Below are 23,943 nucleotides of genomic sequence, written 5' to 3'. Positions count from 1 at the left end.
TTTTGTGTCATTTTGGTATCTTGTTGAGAGTTGTCTTATTGGCAATCATACCACGTCTTTTGTATATCTTCCTTTGATCATAATAGAAGTAAGAACAGATACACCACTTACAACATTCTGCAACTCTTTATGTAAGCTTTAATAATTTATGAGTGTCGCTTTAAAATCCTCAACAATTTACTTTATGATATATCTTGATATACATTGGTAAGCGCATAAAAATCAATTATAACTAGCATGTCTATGTAAATGTTTTCAACGAATTGTTTGCAGTGCAATCTTTACCCCTAAACATAAGGAAATAAATAGATATTAATATATTAGATTTATTTTGACAAAATCAGATAAACATAATATATTTCTAAAGCATACAAAGTTAAGCTACATTAAAGTTTAATTGAAACACTGGAAACAAGAAGATTTAAACGACTTTACTATGGTCATGTAATTTATATATCAACTGACTAATTTATTGAAGCTCATGGGTTGAAAAAGTAATTATATATATTCTTTATCATTTTTATTTTTATTCAAATAACATAGTAACTTTCATGTAATGCATGGTGTTTGTTTTTTAGTCTTTTTAAAACAGAGATATGTCTCGCCTCTATTTTTTTGATAGTCAAATACTTCAACATGTAAATTATGAAAACTACCCAAAGCCAATGAAACCATAATTGGAGATACAAGGAAAACAGTTTCAATGGAAACGAAATGTGCAAATTCTTAAACAATTTCATACAAAATTACATTGACATCTGAAGTGGTGTATTTCTACTTGATCTAAACACAAACTTTAACATGTTAACTAATTAAAAGTTTCAAAGTCAAAATAAATTGATCATGACTAAGGGGTCAAGAGAGAACAATCTCTATGGAAAAAAGGGGTTTACCAATGCTCATGCAACTACATTCCAATTATTAATTGTTTTACTTTTGTGGTTCCCTTAAGTTGACCTAGTCACAACCTTTATCAGTTTATTGAGGCCGTTGAAGCCGCTGCCGATAACGCTTCAGACGCTGACAGAAACAGCATACCTTAATCTCGCTTTTGTCAAATGACAAATTGAAAAATGGTAAAAAAGTTCTACATGTTTAACAAGTTCGTGTATTTGTAGTACAAAGCACGAATTGTTTAAAAATTTCATTTTGGTCATTTTCTCCAACTTTAGCACAAAAACAGAGAATCAGTAAAATAAAAATCATAAAAAAACCATACAAGAATAAGAATAACAAATAACTAAAACTGCAATTTAAACTATAACTTAATACTGATATCCAATAAATAGAGTTATAAATAACAAATGCTACATATTTCAATTTCAATAGATGTGAAACTTTGCTTATCGAATTTCTATTAAGATAATTTAACATAAAAGACATACAAAACATTAAAAATAAAAAAGGATGATGTGGTCTGATTGTCAATAACAATGAATAAGACAACTCTCATTTTTGAGATTATCGCTGAATATTATTAGAAATTACTTAGAACAACATGTCCACGTGAAGGTACTAATTGTAATTGCCCATGGTTATGTAGCCGGTGAAGCCGTTTCTAATATACTGTAACAATGCGTTTTTAATGGGAATCTAAAAAGAAACCCTCAGTTTTTCACAGATCACTAGTATCAGTTGTTGTCGAATGATCGTATCAAAAATGTTTATAAGATCAAACAGTTGTTCACCTGTCGTATCAACAACATGATTTCAGTACGACCATAGTGCCTAGCTATATCCAAAGCCCTTTGATTATTAATGTCTCGAAGATTAGTATTACAGTTATATTGTAGCAACAGTTTTACAATTCCGTAATAACCCTCAGATACAGCAACATGTAGAGGACTTTTATTAAACTTATCACATATATCTGGGTCGCCATTGCATTGCAATAATAGTTGTACAATCCTTGTAAAACCTAACATTGAAGCGTTGAACAGTGGTGTCTGCTTATTTATGTTACATATATTAGGATCACTGTTGTGTTTTAATAATATCTTCACAATATCTCTATAACCTTTGCTTGAAGCTATGTTAAGAGGTGTCTCACTACTGACATTACACATATTCGGATCACAGTTGTATTCTAATAATAGTTCTACAATCAATGAAAAACGCATGCTTGAAGCTATAAAAATAGGTGTTTCCTTGTCTTTGCTACATATGTTTGGGTCACATTTGTTCTTTAATAATAATCTTACAATATGCGAATAACCCCTGCATGAAGCTATGAATAGAGGTGTTTTAATATATTTATTGCATATATTAGGGTCACAATTATTTTCCATCAATGCATTCACAATGTCAGTATTAGCGTCATTAACAGCTGCAAAGAGTGTCTGTTTATAAGTTTTCATACTGATATTATGATCAGATTTATGTTTAAGAAGTAATGTTACAATTTGAGTATTGCGCTTCATTGTTGCATTATAAAGAGGGCTAACCTTCGTCAAGTCACAAATCTCAATTTCACACTTATGTTCTAACAGTAATTGTACAATCTTTGCCCAACCATACGTAGAGGATATAAAAAGAGGTGTTTCCATTTTCTTATTATAAATGTTACAGTCACATTCATAACGCAATAATAGTTCTACAATTTCGGTATGACCTTTACACGATGCTTTGAAAAGAGGAGTTTCGTGTTCATCATTACAGCAATTGAGATCAGATTCATGTTCTATTAATAATTTAACAACCTCACAATGACCGTTAAATGAGGCAACCGAGATTGGACGTTCATTATTTTTATTATATAAATTTGGATCTGATTTCCTTTCGAGTAATAATTTTACCATTTCTGCATTACCTGTATATGAAGCCTTAAACAAGGGTGTTTCATGGTCTTTATTGAACATATTGATATTACAGTGTTGCTCTAATAATAAATTCACGGAATTGTGTTCATTGTCATTATTACTCGTATTACTATCACATGCATTTCCTTTTAGTAATAATTTAACAATATCAAGATGGTCACTAGATACTGCTTTGAAAAGAGGAGTTTCGTGTTCATCATTACAGCAATTGAGATCAGATTTATGTTCTATTAATAATTGAACAACCTCACAATGACCGTAAAATGAGGCAACCGAGAGTGGACTTTCATTATTTTTGTTATGTAAATTTGGATCTGATTTCCTTTCGAGTAATAATTTTACCATTTCTGTATTCCCTATATATGAAGCCTTAAATAAGGGTGTTTCATTGTTTTTATTAAACACATTGATACTATAGTTTTGCTCTAATAATAAATTCACGAAACTGTTTCCAGTTTCATTATTACTTATATTACTGGCACAGTTATTTTCATTTACCAATAACTTCACAACATCAATATAGTTCTTAGATACTGCAATGAAAAGAGGGGTTTCATGGTCCTTATTAAATAAATTAGGATTACACTGGTGTTTTATTAACTGTTTTACAATGTCTACGTTGCCTTTACTAGCGGCCAAAAAAAGTGGTGTCACATTTTCTATATTGTGAATATTAGGATCACCACCGCTTTCCAACAATATTTTCGAAACTTGTTGGAAGCCATAACCAATCGCTTGATAAAGAGGTGTTTCGTGGTCCTTATTGAATATATTAGGATCCCCGTTGTGTTCTAACAGTACACTGATTATATTTGTATGGCCTGCAATTGAAGCTGTAAACATAGGAGTCTCATTCTTTTCATTGTAGATATTAGGGTCGGCTTTATACTGTAGCAATAATTTGACTATATCGATATGACCAAAGGCAGAAGCTATTCCAAGGCAAGTTGTTCCGTCGTTACTAGGTATATTAGTGTAACTGGTTGGGTTTGTATCTATAGTGTTGCTGACAGATATATCATTGTCTTTCTCTTTTTTATCATCATTTACGTGTTGTAATATTAAATTTACAACCTCAGTGTGTCCATTACGGCAAGCGATAAATAAAGGTGTTTGTTTCTCCTGATTACAGATATCGGGATTACAGTGGTGTTGCAAAAGTTCATGAACAATATCAGGATTTCCGTTTTTCGCAGCAACATATAGTGGCGTCTCATTATCAGTATTAAATATATTAATATCCTTAGTGTGTTCTATTAATATTTTTACAGTTTCTGTTTTACCTACAATCACAGCTTTATACAGTGGTGTCTCATTGCGCATGTTGCAGATATTTGCATCACCTTTGTATTTCAACAGTAATTTTACGATCTCATTGTGACCATACGTAGACGCAATGAACAGCGGTGTTAGTCCATTTTTATCAGTACTGTTAGCATCACAGTTGTGATTCAGCAGTAAGTTAGCAATCTCATGATGACCATTTCCTGAAGCTATATGTAACGGTGATTCGATATTCATGCTATTGTTACGGGGATTGCAATTATTATTCAACATGGGTTTAACAATGCCTGTGTGATCCTTCAATGCAGTTTGATTTAACTGTGTTTCTTGATTATTAGCAAAAGTATTGACAGTACCATTATGTTCTAATATTAATCTTACAATCTGAGTATATCCGTTTAGGACAGCTGCCAAGAGAGGTGACTCGTTCTTCAGATTACATTTATTTGTATCGCAGTTGTGTTCTAATAACAATCTAACAATGTTTATATAACCTAAACTGCAGGCCCTAAAAAGAGGAGTCTCGTCCTGCTTATTGAAGATATTAGGATCGCAATTGTGATTTAACATCATTTCTACGATATCATAATAACCCATCCATGATGCTCTAAAGAGAGGTGTTTCATTTTCATTGTTGCATTTATTAGGTTGACAGTTGTTTTCTAGTAATATTTTGACTATATCAGCATTACCTAACCATGCAGCTCGAAATAACGGTGTTTCCTTGTCCATATTGTAAATATTAGGATCGCAATTTTGCTGCAAAAGTAATTTAACTATGTCGGTTTTTCCTGTCCAGGAAGCTATAAAAAGTGGCGTTTCGCGGGCATTGTTGTAAATATTAGGATTACAGTGATGTTCTAGCAATAGTTGTACAATAGTATAATGAGAACCTAACGATGCTTTGAAAAGAGGAGTCTCATTGTGCTCGTTGCACAGATTAATATCACAGTTGTTCTCTAATAAAAGTTTAACAACCTTATAACTACCATTACATGAAGCTATGAACAGAGGGGTCTCTTTATTTTTGTTTAATATGTTTGGGTCAGCATTATGTTCCAAAAGAATTTGAACAATATCATGAAAACCTTCCTTCGATGCCATAAACAGTGCAGTATCATTGTGACTACAGTAGGTGTCAGTTTCAGCATTGTATTTTAATAATAATTTTGCAATCTGAGTATTACAGTTAGACGACGCTATATAGAGAGCAGTTTGATTATAACTTGTCTTGATATTAGGATCACATTTATGTTCCAGTAACGATTTTACAATCTCTTCACGATTTCTCTTTGATGCTATATAAAGAGGAGTTTCAAAATAAATATTTCCAATGTTAGGGTCACAGTTGTTGTCAAGCATCAGGTCAACAACTTTTTTGTGTCCATTCCATGAAGCCCAAAATAGCGGTGTTTCTGATTCTCTATTAGGGATATTTGGATCGCACTGGTTTTCGAACATTAATTTAACAATATCAGAATGACCATTGTATGCTGCTCGATAAAATGGCGTTTCTTGGTTTTTATTGCAAATATTTGGATCGCTATTTTGTTTTAATAATAGCTGTACAATCGGAAAATAACCACCCCCTGCTGCTCTCAAAAGTGGCGATTCCTGATCTTTATTACATACATTCGGATTGCAGTTATGTTCAAGTAAGACTTTAACGATTTCAGTATGGCCATTGCTACATGCCTTAAAAAGAGGTGTTTCATTGTCTTTATTAGGTAAAGAAGGGTCGCATTTGTGCTTTATTAATAATTTAACAATGTCAGTATGGCCACAACTTGAAGCTTTAAATATAGGTGTTTCGTTGTTATCATCGTTCATACAACAGTCGCAGTTTTGCTTTAAAAGAAGTCGTAATACATCAATGTGTCCATTTAAGGCAGCCATAGTAAGAGGAGACTTATTTTCTTTATTACATATATTTGGATCGCAGTTGTGTTCTAATAGTAACTTTACAATATCACTATAACCTTCATATGATGCTCTAAAAAGAGAGGTCTCTTTGTCCTCATTGTATATATCAGGATCACAATTATGTTCTAACAATAATTTGACAATTTTGGTATGACCTTGAGAAGCTGCTATGTAAAGAGGCGTTCTGTTTTCCTTGTCACATATATTCGGATAACTGTTATATTTTAGAAGAAGTGCAACAATACCAGTATGACCTTCAAAGGAAGCTACAAGCAAAGGTGTTTCGTTGTCTCTGTTGTAAATATTCGGATTGCATTTATAATCCAATAATAATTCAACGATCTGAGTATGACCCTCACAAGACGCTGCATACAGGGGTGTCTCCGTGTTCTTATTACTCACATCAGTTTCACATTTGCCTTTTAACAGTATTTTCACAATATCCGTATTACCTAACAATGAAGCCACGTAGAGAGGAGTTTCGTCTTCGTGATTACATATGTTGTAATCACAGTTGAAATCTAATAATAATTTTACAATCTCTAAATGACCCTTGAAGATAGAACTGTACAAGCAGCTTCTATTTAAACGTTCACATATATTAGGGTCGCATCCATGCTCTAACAGACATTTAACAATGGTAGAATAGCCTTCACAAGATGCTCTATAGAGCGGTGTCTCATTGTCTTTATTATATATATTGGGATCACTTTTATGTTTCAAGAGTAATTCGACTATCTTGAAATGACCTTTGTATGATGCTATATAAAGTGGTGTCTCTTTGTCCTTATTCAAGACATTTGGATCAGCCTTGTAGTCTAAAAGCATACCTATTATGTCTAAGTGTCCATGTAAAGAGGCTGTGAATAGTGGTGTCTCACTATCTTTATTCATTTGATTAAGCTTACAATTGCTTTCTAACAATAGTTTTACAATTGATGAATACCCTTCGCACGAAGCTCTGAAAAGAGGTGTCTCCATGTCCTTATTATAAATGTTAGCATCACAATTGTATTCCAGTAATAATTTTACGATCCCAATATGGCCATGGCATGACGCCCTCATGAGAGGTGTTTCGCGATTCGTATTACAAAAATTTACGTCAGAGTCCATATTTAACAATGATTTAACAATACATACATGACCTCCATATGAGGCTCTACTTAAAGGTGTCTCATTTTCTTTATTACAAATGTCGGAATTACTGTTATTTTGTAACAATAATTCTACAATATCAGAATGACCGTTATACGAAGCTATATATAGAGCTGTTTCGCCTTTGTTGTTTCTAATATTTGGATCGCATTTGTACTTTAATAGCAATTCTACGATTTTGTAACAACCATTCAATGCAACTATGTGAAGAGATGTATTATGGTCTTCATCAACGGCATTGATGTCAACGCCACATTTGTTTTGTATCAATAATTCTACAATGTTAAAATGACCTTCACAAGAAGCTCTAAAGACTGGGGACTCATTTTTCTTATTACATATGTTAACATCACAATGGTTTTCAATCAGTAATGACACAATTTCAAAATGACCTTCATACGACGCTCTATACAGAGGTGTTTCCGTGTCTTTATTAGATATATTCAGATCACAATTGTACTTTAACAATAATCTGAGAGTTTCCGAATGACCTTCCATTGCAGCCATGTATAGAGGTGTTTCGTTATCTCTGTTACTTATATTCGGGTCGCATTTATGGTCAAGCAATAATTTAACAATCTTATCATGATTTTTGTATGATGCTATAAATAGAGGTGTTTGTTTTGCTTTATTCCATAAATTCACATCTGCGTTGTTATCTAACAATAATTCAACAATATTTGCATGGTCTAAAGAAGACGCTCTATACAGGGGCGTTGCACCATATTTATCACGTATATTAATTTCACAATTTTGGCTTAAAAGTAATTGTACAATCTCAAGTTGGCCAACACAGCAAGAAACATGCAGCGCCGACTGGTTGAATTCGTGATCATTACTATTTATATCAACTATTTCTTCTAATGTAGACTTGACTGCCATCATGTCACATTTTTTACAAGCTATATAAAATCGTATTGTGTTATAACGGTTTTTGATATTTACGCAAGATTCACATTCTAGCATTATGTCTAAAATTTCTGTATAATCTTTTTCTACAGCAATGAAGAAAGGTGTAATATTATCGTCATTACAAATATTGCAATCAGCGCTATTCTTTAAAAGAACCTTTGCAGTATCAATATGACTTTCAGTTAAAGCTCTGAAGAGAGGTGTAACATTATCCTCGTCACGATGATTTGTTTCTGATTTGTATTGTAACAGTAATGTTACAATGTCTGTGTAACCCTTTTCCGATGCTATATCCAGAGGTATTCGATTGTACTTATCTCTCAGATTAGGATCAGCGTTAAACCATAAAAGTGATCCAACGACATCTGTGTGTCCATTCCTTGAAGCCTCAAACAGAGGTGTTACATTTCCCCAGCTACCTATATTAGGGTCAGCATTATATTTCAAAAGTAGTTTTACAATAGAGGCATAACCATTTAAGGAAGCTATATACAAGGGTGTTATTTTCCCTCTGCTTTTAAAATTTGGATTAGCTTTATGATGTAATAATAACTTAACTATTTCCTTGTGACCCTTTTCTGAAGCTACATATAGAGAGGTTTCAAACATTCCACAAATAATATCAGCAAAAGCCTTATGATCCAATAGTATGATAACAATACCGACATAGCCATATTCGGATGCCATATATAATGGGGTAAAGATCAGCGGATTGGCCAATTTAACAACATGCTCTAAGTTTGTACAATTTACATTAACATCTTCTGATATCAGTAATGTGAGCATGTCACAAAAGTCTTGACGAACCAGAGAAAATAACAACGTAGACATTGTTTCAGTGTCTAATAAAGATATAATTTTATGTAAATCAACCTTTCCCGCAAGAAATTGGATTAATTGCTGACGGAAAGACTTATACTTTAGTTGTTTATTTAAAAATACATTTTCAACAAAGCCGTCATTTATATCTTTTACCAATCGCGCTAAATATAGTTGTTCTTTGATTTCAGGAATTTTAATAAAATGGTCATTCACCTTATCATTTGTCATTAAACGTTCGAACACAAATCGATCTCGTACAATTTCAGCGTTGGCAATTTTGAGCACAAGATCAAACTTATGCTCACCACAAAAAGACACAAAAATATCAAACAATTTGTCATGCAAAATACTGTATGAATTCTTAATCTTTTTCAAATATGCCTCTTTCAATTTTTCTAATTCCGATTGTACAACTTGAATCGAAAAATAACGTTGCATTTGAAAATTATCACGTAAGTCTTTAAGAACTTGTGTAATACCTGATTTAGTTGAAAACAAATTTTCTTTTAAGTCGTTATTATATGCAATGAAAAGAAATAAAGTAGCAAACGTTGCCTGATCACTTGCTTCCATTAACAATTTTATATCATCTCGTATAACCTGTACTGGATGCGAAAAAAATGTTACAACGTCCCTTGATGCTTGCTTTGTAAATAGTTTACATAAAAGGGGAAAAAAATCATACTTTTCAAAATCATTGAATTGTATTTTTTTTACCTCCTCTTCTGTCAAATAAATCTCAGCAATTGATATTCTCTCAGATTTTGTCAAGCCAAAATCTGATGTTAGATTACATACTGTAGTAGACATGAACATGATATTTTTAAAGAGGCGGTCTTGATAAATATGTGTTCTACAAGATGATAAAATTTTGACCGTTTTACATTTTAGAATTTGTTTAATTTCAACAGTCATTCTACTCCACGTGTTAACTAAATTAATGTCTGGTGTCGATTTACCACATATGTCATCTATTACAAATACCTGTCTACTTTCGGGCATAAAATATTGTAATATATGATCTGGGCTGTGAATAGGAATAATATCAAACCCTTGTTGATAATGTAACATTAATGCAACATATTGAATAGACGTGGACTTTCCGCAACCTGATGATCCTACAGCTACCACGTGCCCTGTGTCTTCCTGATTGATCATGTGAATAAGATGTTTAATAGCTCTTGTTTCTACTACTTTCTGTTTTTCCCATTCTTCTATTGTCTCGATATGGATTCCTACAAAATATACACGTTACCTCATAAATGTTGAACTGCTGTAGAACTTTTGTAAGACAATCATATATCAAAACATATGTGGTCAATTAATTGTGAATTAAAATAAAAATACATGCCATAAGGGATTTATTCATAGACACAATTCGAGGAATTGAAAAATAACACATTTTAAACTGCATTTTTTATTTTTAAAATACTACAAGATCATTAAATGATATGATGTAAAACTTTGAATCGCTCTTGCTTATAACAGCTAGAATGGGTTTATATTTACATTTTCCAACTATTTATACTTGAATTTTACGTGTCATACAAATATCTTTCAGCTGTATGTAGTAATCAAAGACAATTTCGGTGTATTTCAATATTCAGCCCCATATTTAGTCATACGTCAATCGTTTCCCTGATAGACCCTATCTTTTGTCGGGTAATTTATGACGGACAGTGTTTGACGTCTTTAGCCGAACAGTTTTATCATTTTCAAAATTTTTTTTTATTGTGTACTAGTTCATATTCTGGACGCCAGTCTTCGCTCCTTTCAAATGCCTTCGGCTGTTGTCTACTTTTTGGTCGGGTTGTTGTCTCTTTGACACATTTCCCATTCCCCATTTCCATTTTCAATTTTATTTGTTCAATAATCCTTAATTATTATCGGACCTGCTTCACTCAAAGAATGGATACCTCAAATCAAAATCACAATTTGTAGAGATGATTTTAAGGATTTTTTCATAAGATAGTGAACAATATAATATAACCTACTTTTTAATCCCTTTGGAATAGGATCATATGATTTGTCCATATTTCTTATCTCTGTGAGTATTTCCCGATCGTTGCTATCTAGCTTACATATTTTAAGGTCATCGCATTTCTTTTTTAAGCTGAAACCACCAAGTCTTTCAATTGCCTAAAAGGGAATGATGGACTTTTTTTCAGAAAAAAAATATTAGATGTTAATCCTATACCTAGAGCTAATATAGATAACATGCTATTTGGAAAGACCGTATATATTTTTTGGAAACTTTATATAGAATAATTTTCTAATTTAAGTACCTTGTACAAATAAGTTCATCATAGTTTGTCATTCTGAAAATTTTATTATGTGTGTGACTTTTTGGTTTAATTGATTTAGTTAAAATCTCATCTAATTCAAAGACATTGATGACGGATTTTTCATGAATGAATGTGTATATCAAGCTAATTTGCAGAACACGTTTATGCCATAAAATTTCAAACCTATTATTATGATAATTTGCGAACGTTTGTGCATTTCTAAATAGCTACATTACAATATAACTATCACTTTTTACAAGACGTCAGAATTAAAGCATCATAGAAAAAGTATTTCGTTTTCTCCGTTAATGCCAAACGATAATTTATTAGTACATTCACGGTAAAATTGAAACGAGAAAAGTATTGTTTTTTTTTTACATTCATGCCCAGTCATCCGATGATTATTTTTTATATAGTTCCGTGTAAACCTTTGATTAGTCGACATTCTATCACCTGCATATGGATTTATACGTTACTGCGAAAAACCTTTGAAACAACCATGACAACCGATAATTTTCATTCTCAAGCGAGTCGCGTGAGAATGAAAATTATCACAAAAAGATCGAGAAAAAGTATACATATAAGCGATCATTTTATTTCATCAATGAATAAGTTTTATTGTTGCCCTTAACCATTATGGTGGCTCGGGTGTCTTCCTCCATCTTGGATTTTGAATAAGCATATAACTTTGGTCTAGATATTTGATGGAATGTGTAAATTCTGACAGTTGTATGTAATTTATGCAAAATACCTTTGCTATACATATAGAAAATTGTGTTTTTTTATCATAGTTACAGCTGTTATTTCTCAGAAACACCTTGTTTGTGTTTGATAAGACTTTTCTAACTTTGCAAAACAAGGGGAGATAACTCAGGTAAAGGAAATTTAATAATAGAAAGTGTTATGAATTTACCTATTTTGATATGTAGCAATTAAACAAGTTCGGTAACCCCCTTTTTCTTTTTCTTATTTGAAAGCATGTTATAAGGCCAATCTTTCCGCGTTTTATCTTAAAGTTCTGATAGAACATGTTCTTTTTATCCAAGCATAATCTATACAAATTCTGACAATTGTGCAAAACCTGTAGCGTGGAAAAATGTCCGGTGACCCATACTTTTTAATACAATTTTGAAAAAAGGATGATAAAAACTTCATTTTGACAAGTAAACAAAAAATATATCAATTATAATTAAGACACCCTAGCCAACTTAAAGACCAAACAGCCTATTGTTTATGCGCATCAGCTAACGCAACTTGGTGGTGACATAAAAGCTCTATTACGTTGTTTCTAGCAATGAAAAAAACGTCAAATTATAACGTCCTATTTTGCGTTTTTCACGGATTCAAACATGGTGCTACGTAGGAACGCTACGTCTCCCAAGGAAAGATGTGCTATTATGCGTTGCGCTACTTAAGTATCCTGTGGAAATTTAACACAAATGGACACGAGGAAAGATACTACACTGTATATAACCTTCGTTCTAATGAAAATAATAAAACATAAATTTTGATCTTGACTTTTTGCTTTTGCGCCGTTCTGCATTTCATTTTTTTTTATTCTTTCACATGCATAGATTTTGTCTTATATTTGCGTCGATCTGCATTTCATATTTTTTCTTCTTCACTTGCGTAGATTTTGTCTTTCGTTTGCGCCGATTTTGTACAGGTTAGGTGAATTAAAAATTATGCCCGATTTATGGGCATTATGTTTTCTGGTCTGCGTCCGTTCGTTCGTCCGTCTGTCCCGCTTCAGGATAAAGTTTTTGGTTACAGTTTTTGGTCAAGGTAGTTTTGACGAAGTTGAAGTTCTATCAATGTTCCTTATGCAATGATCCATCTAATTTAAGTGTCAATTTTTCAAAATTAAAAAAAAAAAAGAGTTTTCACAAAGTTAGTCAGATAATCAATTAATCCTAAAATTTTTGACATACTGGCAACATGTGCATATAACTGATGTCTGAATGATTCTCATAAAATAATGTTCCATCTTGCAATGAAGTTTTTATACTGCTTATTTGACAAAATCTTAAAATAAAAATAAAATGATGACAAAGGGTCATTTTTGTTAGTAATTTGTTTAATTTCAAATTGTCTAAAGGAGAAATGATAAACATATTATATAATCTCACTGAAGCTGACAGCCAATTTCCTACTGTATGTAGATCAACACTTTGGTTTGCCTGCTTGCAATATTGTATATTTTGTTTAATTATATTTTGATAACGACCAATTCAATTAAATAGCATATATACAGGTTTACATACCTATATATGAAGATGTCAATCTTAATTACAGAGCTTGAGTAAACATTTATACAAAGCAAGGAAGCCAATCAAAGTTTTACCCTAAATGCATTAGGAAATTAGCTGTACGGCAAAACATAGTAATAAAACTAATACTCAGCGAATGTGAATTAAAATCAAAATTTTCAGTGTTTAAAACTAAACTGTTGTAAATTTAATTTATGACAAAATTAATTGCCCCAAGAACGAATAATATCTTACATAAAATCGCTCGCTTTCATTAAGCTCAGTAACGTCACGCTAGCTGTTCCTACAACCCCTATGATTTAAAACAAAATCTTCGAAATTTCCTCCGCAAAACAAAATAAAATGTTTACAAATACTAACCACTATAAAAACTAATTCAGTATCTGTTTTCCTTTATGTTCTTATAGCTCTTGGTCATATGCTTATTAATATCTAGTATATTTGAGGATTAATACAAAAAAGCTATGTGAAATAAACGGATGTCAAACGTTACATTTTTAAACAACTGTTTTATCTCTTATGTATAGTGATCCTATTCTTATTCTCTGATCTTCCCGAAACTTGGCAGAAGCAACGAAGTGTGTCAGTTCTCGGTTAAATTAAAGCCGTATTTTTGCGAATGTCGTTTGACTCGGTGGTTGCATATTAAGCTGGAATAAGAAAAATGTCCAATGACGTTTTTCTTTGACTTAACGGCTGAAAGGAAGTTTTATAAGTAGACATAGCTAAAAATGTCTAAAAAATGTGAGATAGTTATAACATCTACAGAAAGAACAAACAATTACCTAATTGTTCGTCAGTTCAAAAATTGTAGATTCTATAAAACCATTTCTACACAGTCGTTTTTCAAGCGGTAGCCATTTTGTCCAAGTTGATATTTCATTTGTCCAAGCAATAAATGCGGGTTTTTTACCTGATATTTCAATAAGTAATTTATAATTTACCAAAACATAAGTTAGATACACGAAAAGTACATTAAGTCTAGATTCTTTTTTTTATAAACTACATGTTTGGGTCTAACAGGAATAAAATGCTACAAAACATTACAAAACGGTAGCCATTTTGTACAAACGTCGAAAAACGTCGAAATTCCAAACAAACGCTTTTTTTTCGACGTTACTAGTGCGAAATTTGTTCCATTGTATATTCCTGATACTTAAAACGAATCAATCGCGTGGTGAAATTAAAAAAGAATGCTGGTTGTCGAAAAAAAAACCCACGGTGCATGTTGTGCATGAAACGGATGTAACTGAAAGTCTTATCGGAAACAGCGACAAAAACAGTTTCATTGAATTAATGCAACCCCGTATTATACGGACGATTCAGGAGAAGATTAGTACATTTTAAAAGCAAGCAACTTCAAATGACTGGGAAAATAATTTTCAAGATCGGGTTTTAGTAATTTTATTTAATGGTTGTATTTCGACAAGTTATGTGTCAAGCAAATTTTTAATACAATTCAATTCAAATTAATCCAGGGTAAATAAGTTTTTATTTACTTGCAGATTGTCGGATATATTTGTATTAGGGTTGAATCAAGATATGAAAAATTTACAATAACAGATGATATGCACTATGCAATTTTAGAAGCCTGCGATTAAGGTTTTGTTATAATTCATTTATTGAAAACCGTATACTTCTGTCCAATTTTTCCATCCTTCATGTTCATTACTTACGACAATTGAACATTTTAAGGTGAATTAAGGGTGAAAATTATTAAATCGATTTCCACAACTTGAGGTAAATAAATTCATAGTTAATAGACATCACAAAATTAATAGAGACAGATTTAGAATCAGCCAACAACATATAAAAAGCAAATGAAACTTACAAATTAAATAAATGTATGTCAAAAGTTTCAGAAAACTCTCTTTGACGTCGTGATGGTGTAACGTCGTGTTGTAGGAACATCGTGCGCAACGTTAGTTCAACTGTGAGCGGAAAGATTAAAAAACAAATTTCGATTTTCAATGCCGGCAACAACCTTTTTTTGGTTTAATTTACAAAATGAGCAAGTTAGATTTATTGTATTTTATCCTGTTGGAAAAATCTTACTTTGTAGTTTTCAACGGAAAACTATTTCTAAATTGATTTTTGATTTTTTTGTATTTACTGTCTCGTTAAATGAAAATACATGAGGCAGTAATAAAAGGATTGTATTTTTAAGATAAATGGATAACGTTTTAAAATCAAAACTTTCATTCATATATTATACCTATAATTTTGATTTCCTTATATCTTAAATATTCTAAAATAATGAATTCACAAACTCGATGCAATAATATCTAAACGTTCGTCTTAGTCGGGAAAAATAATGGTATAAAGAACTCCGTCTATGCTTTTGTATGTCCGTCTTTCAACAGTACCGAATGAGTTCGTTACGGCAAACTTCCGAAATTATCGCGAAAAAGAAACAAGCACATCTAGTCTGGTATAGTCAAATATTCTGTAAGTTAACCAGTACCATCTTTCATTCCTTTTTTTATTTTCTTATGTGGGACAAAAACAGACTTTCAATACAAATGCGGCGTGAAAGGTTATTTCAAACAATTTTTCCATTCCGACGGATGGTGTTTCTGAAGGTTTATATTGTGCGGCGATAACATCATAAAGATCTGAAACTGATACATGCTTAATCTCTAGTATTACCGGATTGCAATGTTCTGAAGAAAGACAACTCTTTTCTTCAAAACGAACCAGTAAAAACATTAAAATTACTCATAACTTTTTTTAAAAGGTCGGTGCCAAACCTTTTTTTGCTTTATTTTGTAGAGTATATATGGCACTTTCTTTTTTTTTTTTTAATTTTTATGAAGAAACCACTGGTAGATATTTTTTAAAACAAGAAACGATTTTCTGTTTTACGTTTAATTTTTGGCGGGAATGAAATAAATCATATTGTTAAAGATCAAATCAATATGAGCCTTTTAAACTCTTGGACCTGTATTTGAAAGATACAAATCTACTGTTTGACGTGTAGGTTTGATATTTGCTTGTAGGTTTGATATAAAGCATTTTTTGAGAGTTTTGATAACAAGCAAATATTAGGTTAATATCCGGGAAAACACAAAACTTAGGTTGCTACAGTGACAAAACTAAGTCTGTGACCCCCAATTTTTTTCATCATCTTTTGTTCCTCAAATCATGCAACACCTTCACACAAATATTTAAGGAAAAATCACTGATAGAAATGAATAGGCTGTTTGGTCTTTAAGCATGAGAGTTAAAAGTTAAACACAAACGTTACGATGTGTGGTGTGCCAAAAAAAGTAATTCAAACAATTTTGAGTTATTTGCTTTTCTTTACGTGTTTTTTCCGTACATAGGTCTATTGAGAAAAATATTGATTTACCTGAGATATGTCGGTCCAGTAATCGTTAAGTTGTTTGTTAGTTAAAACACCATCATCGCAATGGGCAATCTTGTTTCTGTAGTATTTCAACCTCGATAGATCATTCCCTTCACTGATGTCTGCTGGGTGAGGTAATATATCCCCTACTACTATTTGTGTTAGGTTTCGTAGCAAACAAATCATCAGCGTCAAGTCAAAAGTCGCAGAAGAGGCCTTCCCTATATAATACAATTATTTTATTCATAATTTATTGGATCTGAACCTTTCCGATTAAGAAAAACCCAGCCTGTTTCTTTCTTGTTCAAATAAAAAAACCAAGAATGTGTCCAAAGTACACGGAAGCCACCTCGCACTACCATTATCCAATGTTCAATTTGGCATTAAAATTAGAAAGATCATACCATAGGGAACATGTGTACTAAAAAGTTAAATAAAAAAAATACTGAACTTAGAGGAAAATCAATTCGGAAAGTCCATAATCACATGGCAAAATCAAATAACAAAACGCATCAAAAACGAATGGACAAGAACTGTCATTTTCCTGACTTGGTACATGCATTTTCAAATGTAGAAAATGGTGGATTAAACCTGATACTATAGCTCTAACCCTCTCACTTTAATGACAGTCTCTTCAAATTCCATTATATTTACATTGATGCGTTAAATAAATAGACACAATGAATAAAATAGTCAGAATATGGGTACATCAGTCATCATCGTATAACAATTTTAAAAGGAACAATTTAACAGAACACAAAATCATCTTCTATCTACGAACACATTGATTGATCTGCGTGTCTGACGTCAGAAAATTTTATACGTCACATAAATTTGTCGTTCAATGTGCATACAAACAATTTTAAAATTTACATAGGCAATGTTAGCATACAAGGTTAAAAAATATGTAAGAAAAAATTTCAGAAATAGACCGAGATTTAAACTCGTCCAAAAGTTATATATAGAATTTATAAGAATCCAAAAATAGTTAATTCCACTACGCGATTGAATGATTTTGACGTTTGTGGTTCAACGTATATAGTTATTCATAATAGAAATATATCATAATGAAATATAAAAGAACAATATCATAAAATACCTTGACCAAAACCTTTAATCTGAAACTCGCACTATCATTTTCTATGTTCAGTGGACCGTGAAATTAGGGTCAAACGTCTAATTTGGCTTAAAAAATTATAAAGATCATATCATAAGGAACATATGTACTAATTTTCAAGTTGATTGGACTTCAGCTTCGTCAAAAACTACCTTGACCAACAGATTTAACCTGAAGCGGTACAGACGGACGAACGAACGAACGGACACACAGAACAGAAAACATAATGCCCCTCTGATATCGTAGGTTGGGCATAAAAAATACCATTTAAATTCTTCTGTTTTCTTTTCTCATGAATCTGAAAGGTATCATCGGAAAAGAATGAAGTAAATTATACATGTTATAATAAAGACAAAAGTTCGACTGATTGTTGATATTTATTGCATCGTTTAGCCTACCAGGGTTTATCTGGGCGACCAATAATTATTGGTAGAGGAAGTAAGAAAACCATCGACCATTTGCTACATTTATGGTAGTTTGAAACAAGTCAGATAATTACGGACTGGTGGAGATTTATTTCCCCGAGGGTATCACAAGCCCAGTAGTCAGCACTTTTTGTCCTGACATGAATTGTCATTGATATGGTTATATTTATAAATTTACTGTTAATAAATTTTTGATTTTTTTTGAAATACTAAGGCTTTTCTACCTCAGGCATAGATTACCTTAGCTGTATTCGACAACACTTTTAAAAATTTGGTCCTCAATGCTCTTCAACGTCGTACTTTAATTGGCCTTTTAAACTTTTTTAGATTCGAGCTTCACTCATGTTACCCATAATGTTACAAAATAGAATCAGGAACATGTTTTTTTCTGCATTTAAAGATACAGGTATTGTCGAAAATCAAATTCTGAAGAACGATTAATATTGTAAAAAAAGTAGCAACTGGAACTCCGATTTGGGTTGAATGTGTTTTTATTGTCCGTAATTAAAGAAACCCCTTCGATCCCTGTCTTGAAAATGGTGACAAAAAATTAAAAGGCACTGGCCTGTCCTCATAGAATACACTTTGAATGACAGCTTAGCTTTCAAATCTTCTTTGTTGAAGCTATAAAGTACAATTAGAAAAGCGATGCATTTGTATCAATGGTTTCGGTACTTTAACAATCACTTTTGACTTTGAAAATTTCTGTTGATATTTTTTTACACTTTCATTTTGAGAATCTCATACTTTTTTTAAAGAACATTCTTTAATTTGAACACATTTAGAAGAAGTTTACTTTATTTTTATTGCTTGCTTCCAGGAAACAATTCGCCGACATATTTTTTGTATGCAAAGTACCTTAGCGTGACCCTCTCGTAAAAATCCGGTGACAGCAATACGCATATCAAAATAAAGTATTATCTGATTGTAGATATATTTTATAAACGTGCTCGATATCCATTCTTCTTATTTGATAGTTTACCATAAGGAGACTATAAGGTGACAATCGGTCAACTACGGCTTCAAATCACGGCAATTAATTATCAGCCATAATTTTACTTTATAGACAGAGAAAAAAGCAAATTGACGATTATACGACATTTTTGCGTAAAAAAATGTTTAAATCGTACACAGAAGTTTATGATATATATGTTACAGGCATTTTCAAAATTTAGGCATTTTGTAAAATGACTGAATTTTTAGGCAATTTTTAAAATGCCTAAAGTTGGCGGGCATTTTACAAAATGCCTAAAAAAACCTAGTCATTTTGTAAAATGCCTGAAATTTTAAATGAAAATTTCACAAATTGCCTGGTCTGTTTCAGGCAAATTGTGTAAATATGAAATAGATGATAAAAATATATTGTAAAGCTACACAAAAGGGTTAAGTAAAATAAATTAAAGATTATTCTTTAAAAATGTAGCCATAATTGTCAACCATTTTCCAAAGTGTACAAAATATACACTTTGTCCGACCCCCCACCCTCCCTCAAAAAGTGTACATCAACCATTTGCAGATTTCAAGACAAGAATCAATCATTCCTAATAAAAAGAAGATCATGTCTATTATTGTTCAGATTCATATCAAAATTTGCATTGAAAATAGATTGAAAAATATCTGGCTGTTTTACTTTTACTTTTTTTTAAAAGGCGTACGGTAAAATTTTGATTGTTTAACCCCCTCCACACAAGTGTACGTTTTGTACACTTTGGAAAATGGTTGACAATTATGGATGACCCCTAACCTTATGGCTGTTGTGACTGGAAAGGAAGAGCATCGTTATCAACTGGGAATTAAAAAAGGAATACTTGGACTTTACACCAGGAATCAGTTTTAAGTGTCTGACAGTATTTTTATTGCTATTCAATCTGTAAATTATGATAATGAAATATCCTTTAGAAAAGCTGTCAGTAAAGTTTCGTTATGTAATGGTCAGGGTTACATAAAATGTGGCTGTAGTGCTATTGGTAAGACTAGATGTAACACTAAACGTTGTCTTTGCAAAAAGTCGGGACAAATGTGTAACAGTCGCTGTCATCCAAACCTTACATGTAGCAACAAATAATTGTCAACTTCACTGTTTATGTAAATAATTCAATTACAATTAAAAATCTGTAACTGTTTAAATTGCATGCTTTATTTAATGATAGAATAAAAGTATCTATTTGATATTTCAAGTCGTTTAATTTTGAGTATATTATATTCAGTTTTAGTCTTTTAGGCATTTTGTAAAATGCCTTACAATTTTTTCAGGCATTTTATAAAATGCCTGAAAAAAATAGTCAATTTGTAAAATGCCTAAATCATGCAGGCATTTTAGAAAATGCCTAAAAATTTCAGTCATTTTACAAAATGCCTAAATTTAGAAAATGCCTGTAACATATACATGCATTTGTTCAAGAAATGGATAAAAATTATATTTCACCAGTCAAAATATTTAAGGGACACTAGCTATGAAAAATTTAATACATTTCTTTTTGCTCAATCACTAATGAAATGCAAATTGTGAAAGAATACTTTGCTTTAAGCAGCCGATATGGTTCAATTATATCAAAATAAGCAAATAAAACATTGATTATGAATTATTCACTTGCAAGTGAAAAATTTGACCTCATTGAATCCGTATTCATGTCAACTTTAATTTAATCCCTATCTTTGAGATAGATAACACGTGAATTGTATGTGTGAAGTTATTTAAAAGAAAATAATGTCAACATTGAAAGCGAAACAAAGATAAATCATTTGATTGACTGATTCGATCCACAAAAAACATTATAATACAGGTAATGTAAAAACGATGATAAACATTTATTTTTCATCTATAATTTAAAACTAAATAAACCTAGAACATTTCAACAGCATGTTGTTAATTTAAAACTAGCTATTCGCTCATATTCATACTTAAGGGCATACGATACAGTTTTGAACCTGTATTTACAAGTTCGTGAAAATTTGCATATAGGCTAATTTTTACCTGATTAAATCAAATATGCAATAAAAAATATACCTCCATGTGCTACTTTTTGAGTAAAATGAGGTCGAAATTTTGTATATTTGCTCAAAATTCAGATTTGTGGCCGTAAATTCTTTTTCGAAAGATAGACATAACTTTTTTGTTATAAAAGATAAACATAAATTGTTTTTTGTTAAATAATCGGTAATTTCTGTATTTAATAAATATCATAAAAAATATACAATTTTTTATTCAGAAATAACTCATATTTATCAAATGTTCATGAATTGAGGAAAAAACGTCATTTTTTACTGCATGTTTATCAAAATTAAAAAAAATCCTCTATTTACAGTTTTATAAAATTTGGGTCACATCATCTCCCTGCAAAATGAAACAAAATGCCGTTTCGAAAAATAGGGGTCCATGAACTCGTTTTCAAATTAAATCAGTTTGAATGATAAAAATCAGTCGAAAAATGCATCTTTCCCCGATATGTCACAGTTTGACGTCGCGAAAATAACAAATTACGTTAGCAACGTCATTACCTTCCCTGTAACTGTATCGTATGCCCTTAATAGTTACCTGTTATAGGAAACATCATTTCCCATTGTGCCTGGTTTATAATTTTCTTCCTTTTTAATGATTCTAACACTTTAAATCTGGCTTGATTCAATACAGTCTGAAGTCCACCCTGATTAAATTCTTTATCAAATTTAACTCTTATAGCTTGAGGTGCAACTCTAAGTATTAGGTTTGCCATCCTTAGGAAATTTAATTCCTCTTGCGTTAAAGAACAATCAGCTGTGTTTGTATGAATTGATGCCATTTTCTGCAAAACAAATATTAACATTAGTACAACTAGTACAATAAGAAATTACAAGAAATACCTTTTGTTTTGTGTCTCTGGTATTCGAACATTAGATAAACAACCAAAAAACGCTAGTTATATGTCCACACCATACTAAAATTGTGGTAACGTTAAAGAACAAGACTTACGATTAAGATATTTATAATATGAAAGTCAAACAAATATTTAAAATGTAGGTATGCATAATTTTATGTCTGCAGGTTTAGTACAATTAGATAGAATCATGACAAATTGGGGTATCTCCTCCATTTATTGTTAAGACACTTGTTGAACATAGTATGATGCTTTCTATAACTTTGTTGGGTTTATTTTTGTATTCTGTCTCAATGACGGATCTCTAATGTCTCCCTTTTTTCGTATAGTTAAGATACATTATTAAATATAACAATCTTATTACTTGTCAAATAATTGGAGACCATACCAACTTATAGTGTCACTGTGGCCAATTGTTTAATGCATTCCTTAATTTCAATTCCTTTTTCATACAAATAACAGTTTGCTCATACTTTGCTTATACTTTCATTTTCATGCGGGTTCAGTACGAGAAAATAGTTAAATTAAATGTAAAAAGTAAGTTATACGTGAGTCTAAGCGTGACGCTTGATTGACGATTTTTTTGTAAGCGAAACACGTGAAAGTTGAATTATTGTGTCGTGAAAACGGGAAATGAAGTCTAGTGGGACATGTGAAATTACAAAACAGTAAGCAAGACCCGGGATCAGAACCCCTTATACTAAGTAGAAGTGACCTTGATTTCACTTGAAAATAGGGGAAATGTTGGATAGGGACATATTTTTTGCCTTGCTACATGACAACCAAGGACACCTGATAGAGTTGTTACAAGAACACACTTTAACACAGAGTGCATGGTATTATCTCTCGACACAAGGCATCATATGGAACGTCGAAATTCCGACCGAACGTATACATGTGTATCTTTTAAATTAGACCATGCGTTGCTTACAAACACCATATCTATTTACATTCATACAAATATAAACTATTAGTTTTCTCGTTTGAATTTTTTACATTGTCATATCGGGACCTTTTATAACTGACAATGCGGTATGGGCTTTGCTCATTGTTGAAGGCCGTACGGTGACCTATAACTGTTAGTGTCTGTGTTGGTCTCTTGTGGACAGTTGTCTCATTTTCAATCATACCACATATTCTTTTTTATATAAACTGTATAAAAAAATGACAATGACACCATAAGTATAATTTGATATGTTTCCACCATATGATTGAGGAAAAAACATAAATATTTTATTTTTATCATAAATTACGGGTATCATCTATAAAGTAAAATAACAAAAGTATGCATCTTTCAATGAATTCTTTGGCATAACCATGTTAAATCATATTTTACTCAGACACTTTTGACGTGTTACAAAGTGCAGCAGCTGTAAGCTGTTGTATACTGAATGAGTTGAGAGATGTTTCCAATATGAAGATGGAGTTGGTATATTCCTACAAAGATAAAGAAAATTGATATACCAAAAACATTAGCATCTAGTTTGTCAGTCGGGGCACTAAGCGAACTCCATAATATTATGGAATTCTGTAATTTTTGTGGAAAATTAAAGTTGTCTCCCTTTGACTAACAGGCTAAATTTAAGATGGGAGATAACTATATTTTGAAACTGATTCTCTAAAAAAAAAACAAGGGAGACTAATGAAATCTATTTATTGTTTTCTTAACTACAATGGAAAAAAATATATAATAACATGAAGGGATGTTACCTCGGTGAAGAGTACTCG

The 23,943-nt window shown here is 31.7% G+C and overlaps 1 protein-coding gene across 1 annotated transcript; it reads right to left on the bottom strand.

The window, feature by feature from the left end:
- Positions 1-423: 423 nt before the first annotated feature.
- Positions 424-22,329, bottom strand: LOC139486425 (uncharacterized). The gene is made up of 4 exons (XM_071271298.1): positions 21,897-22,329; positions 16,823-17,040; positions 10,910-11,054; positions 424-10,150 (listed from the first exon to the last, which is right to left on the bottom strand). The coding sequence occupies exons 1-4, from the start codon at positions 22,162-22,164 to the stop codon at positions 1,665-1,667; spliced, it is 9,117 nt and encodes a 3,038-aa protein (XP_071127399.1). The 5' UTR covers positions 22,165-22,329; the 3' UTR covers positions 424-1,664.
- Positions 22,330-23,943: the final 1,614 nt, after the last annotated feature.

Source organism: Mytilus edulis, chromosome 8 (genome assembly GCF_963676685.1).
Source record: "Mytilus edulis chromosome 8, xbMytEdul2.2, whole genome shotgun sequence".
Taxonomy (NCBI): Eukaryota; Metazoa; Mollusca; class Bivalvia; order Mytilida; family Mytilidae; genus Mytilus; species Mytilus edulis.
Note: the sequence above shows the minus strand (reverse complement) of the source record. Positions and strands in the feature narration are given on the sequence as shown.

What these genes read in the sequence shown, in the direction of transcription:
- LOC139486425 (XM_071271298.1), bottom strand. Translation starts at nt 22,164, where the DNA reads ATGTTAATATTTGTTTTGCAGAAAATGGCATCAATTCATACAAACACA. An exon ending in AATGATGTTTCCTATAACAG is followed by an intron (nt 17,041 to 21,896) that starts GTAACTATTAAG and finishes TGTATTATATAG; the next exon opens with GGAAGGCCTCTTCTGCGACT. An exon ending in TATTCCAAAGGGATTAAAAA is followed by an intron (nt 10,151 to 10,909) that starts GTAGGTTATATT and finishes TATATTTTGTAG; the next exon opens with GAATCCATATCGAGACAATA.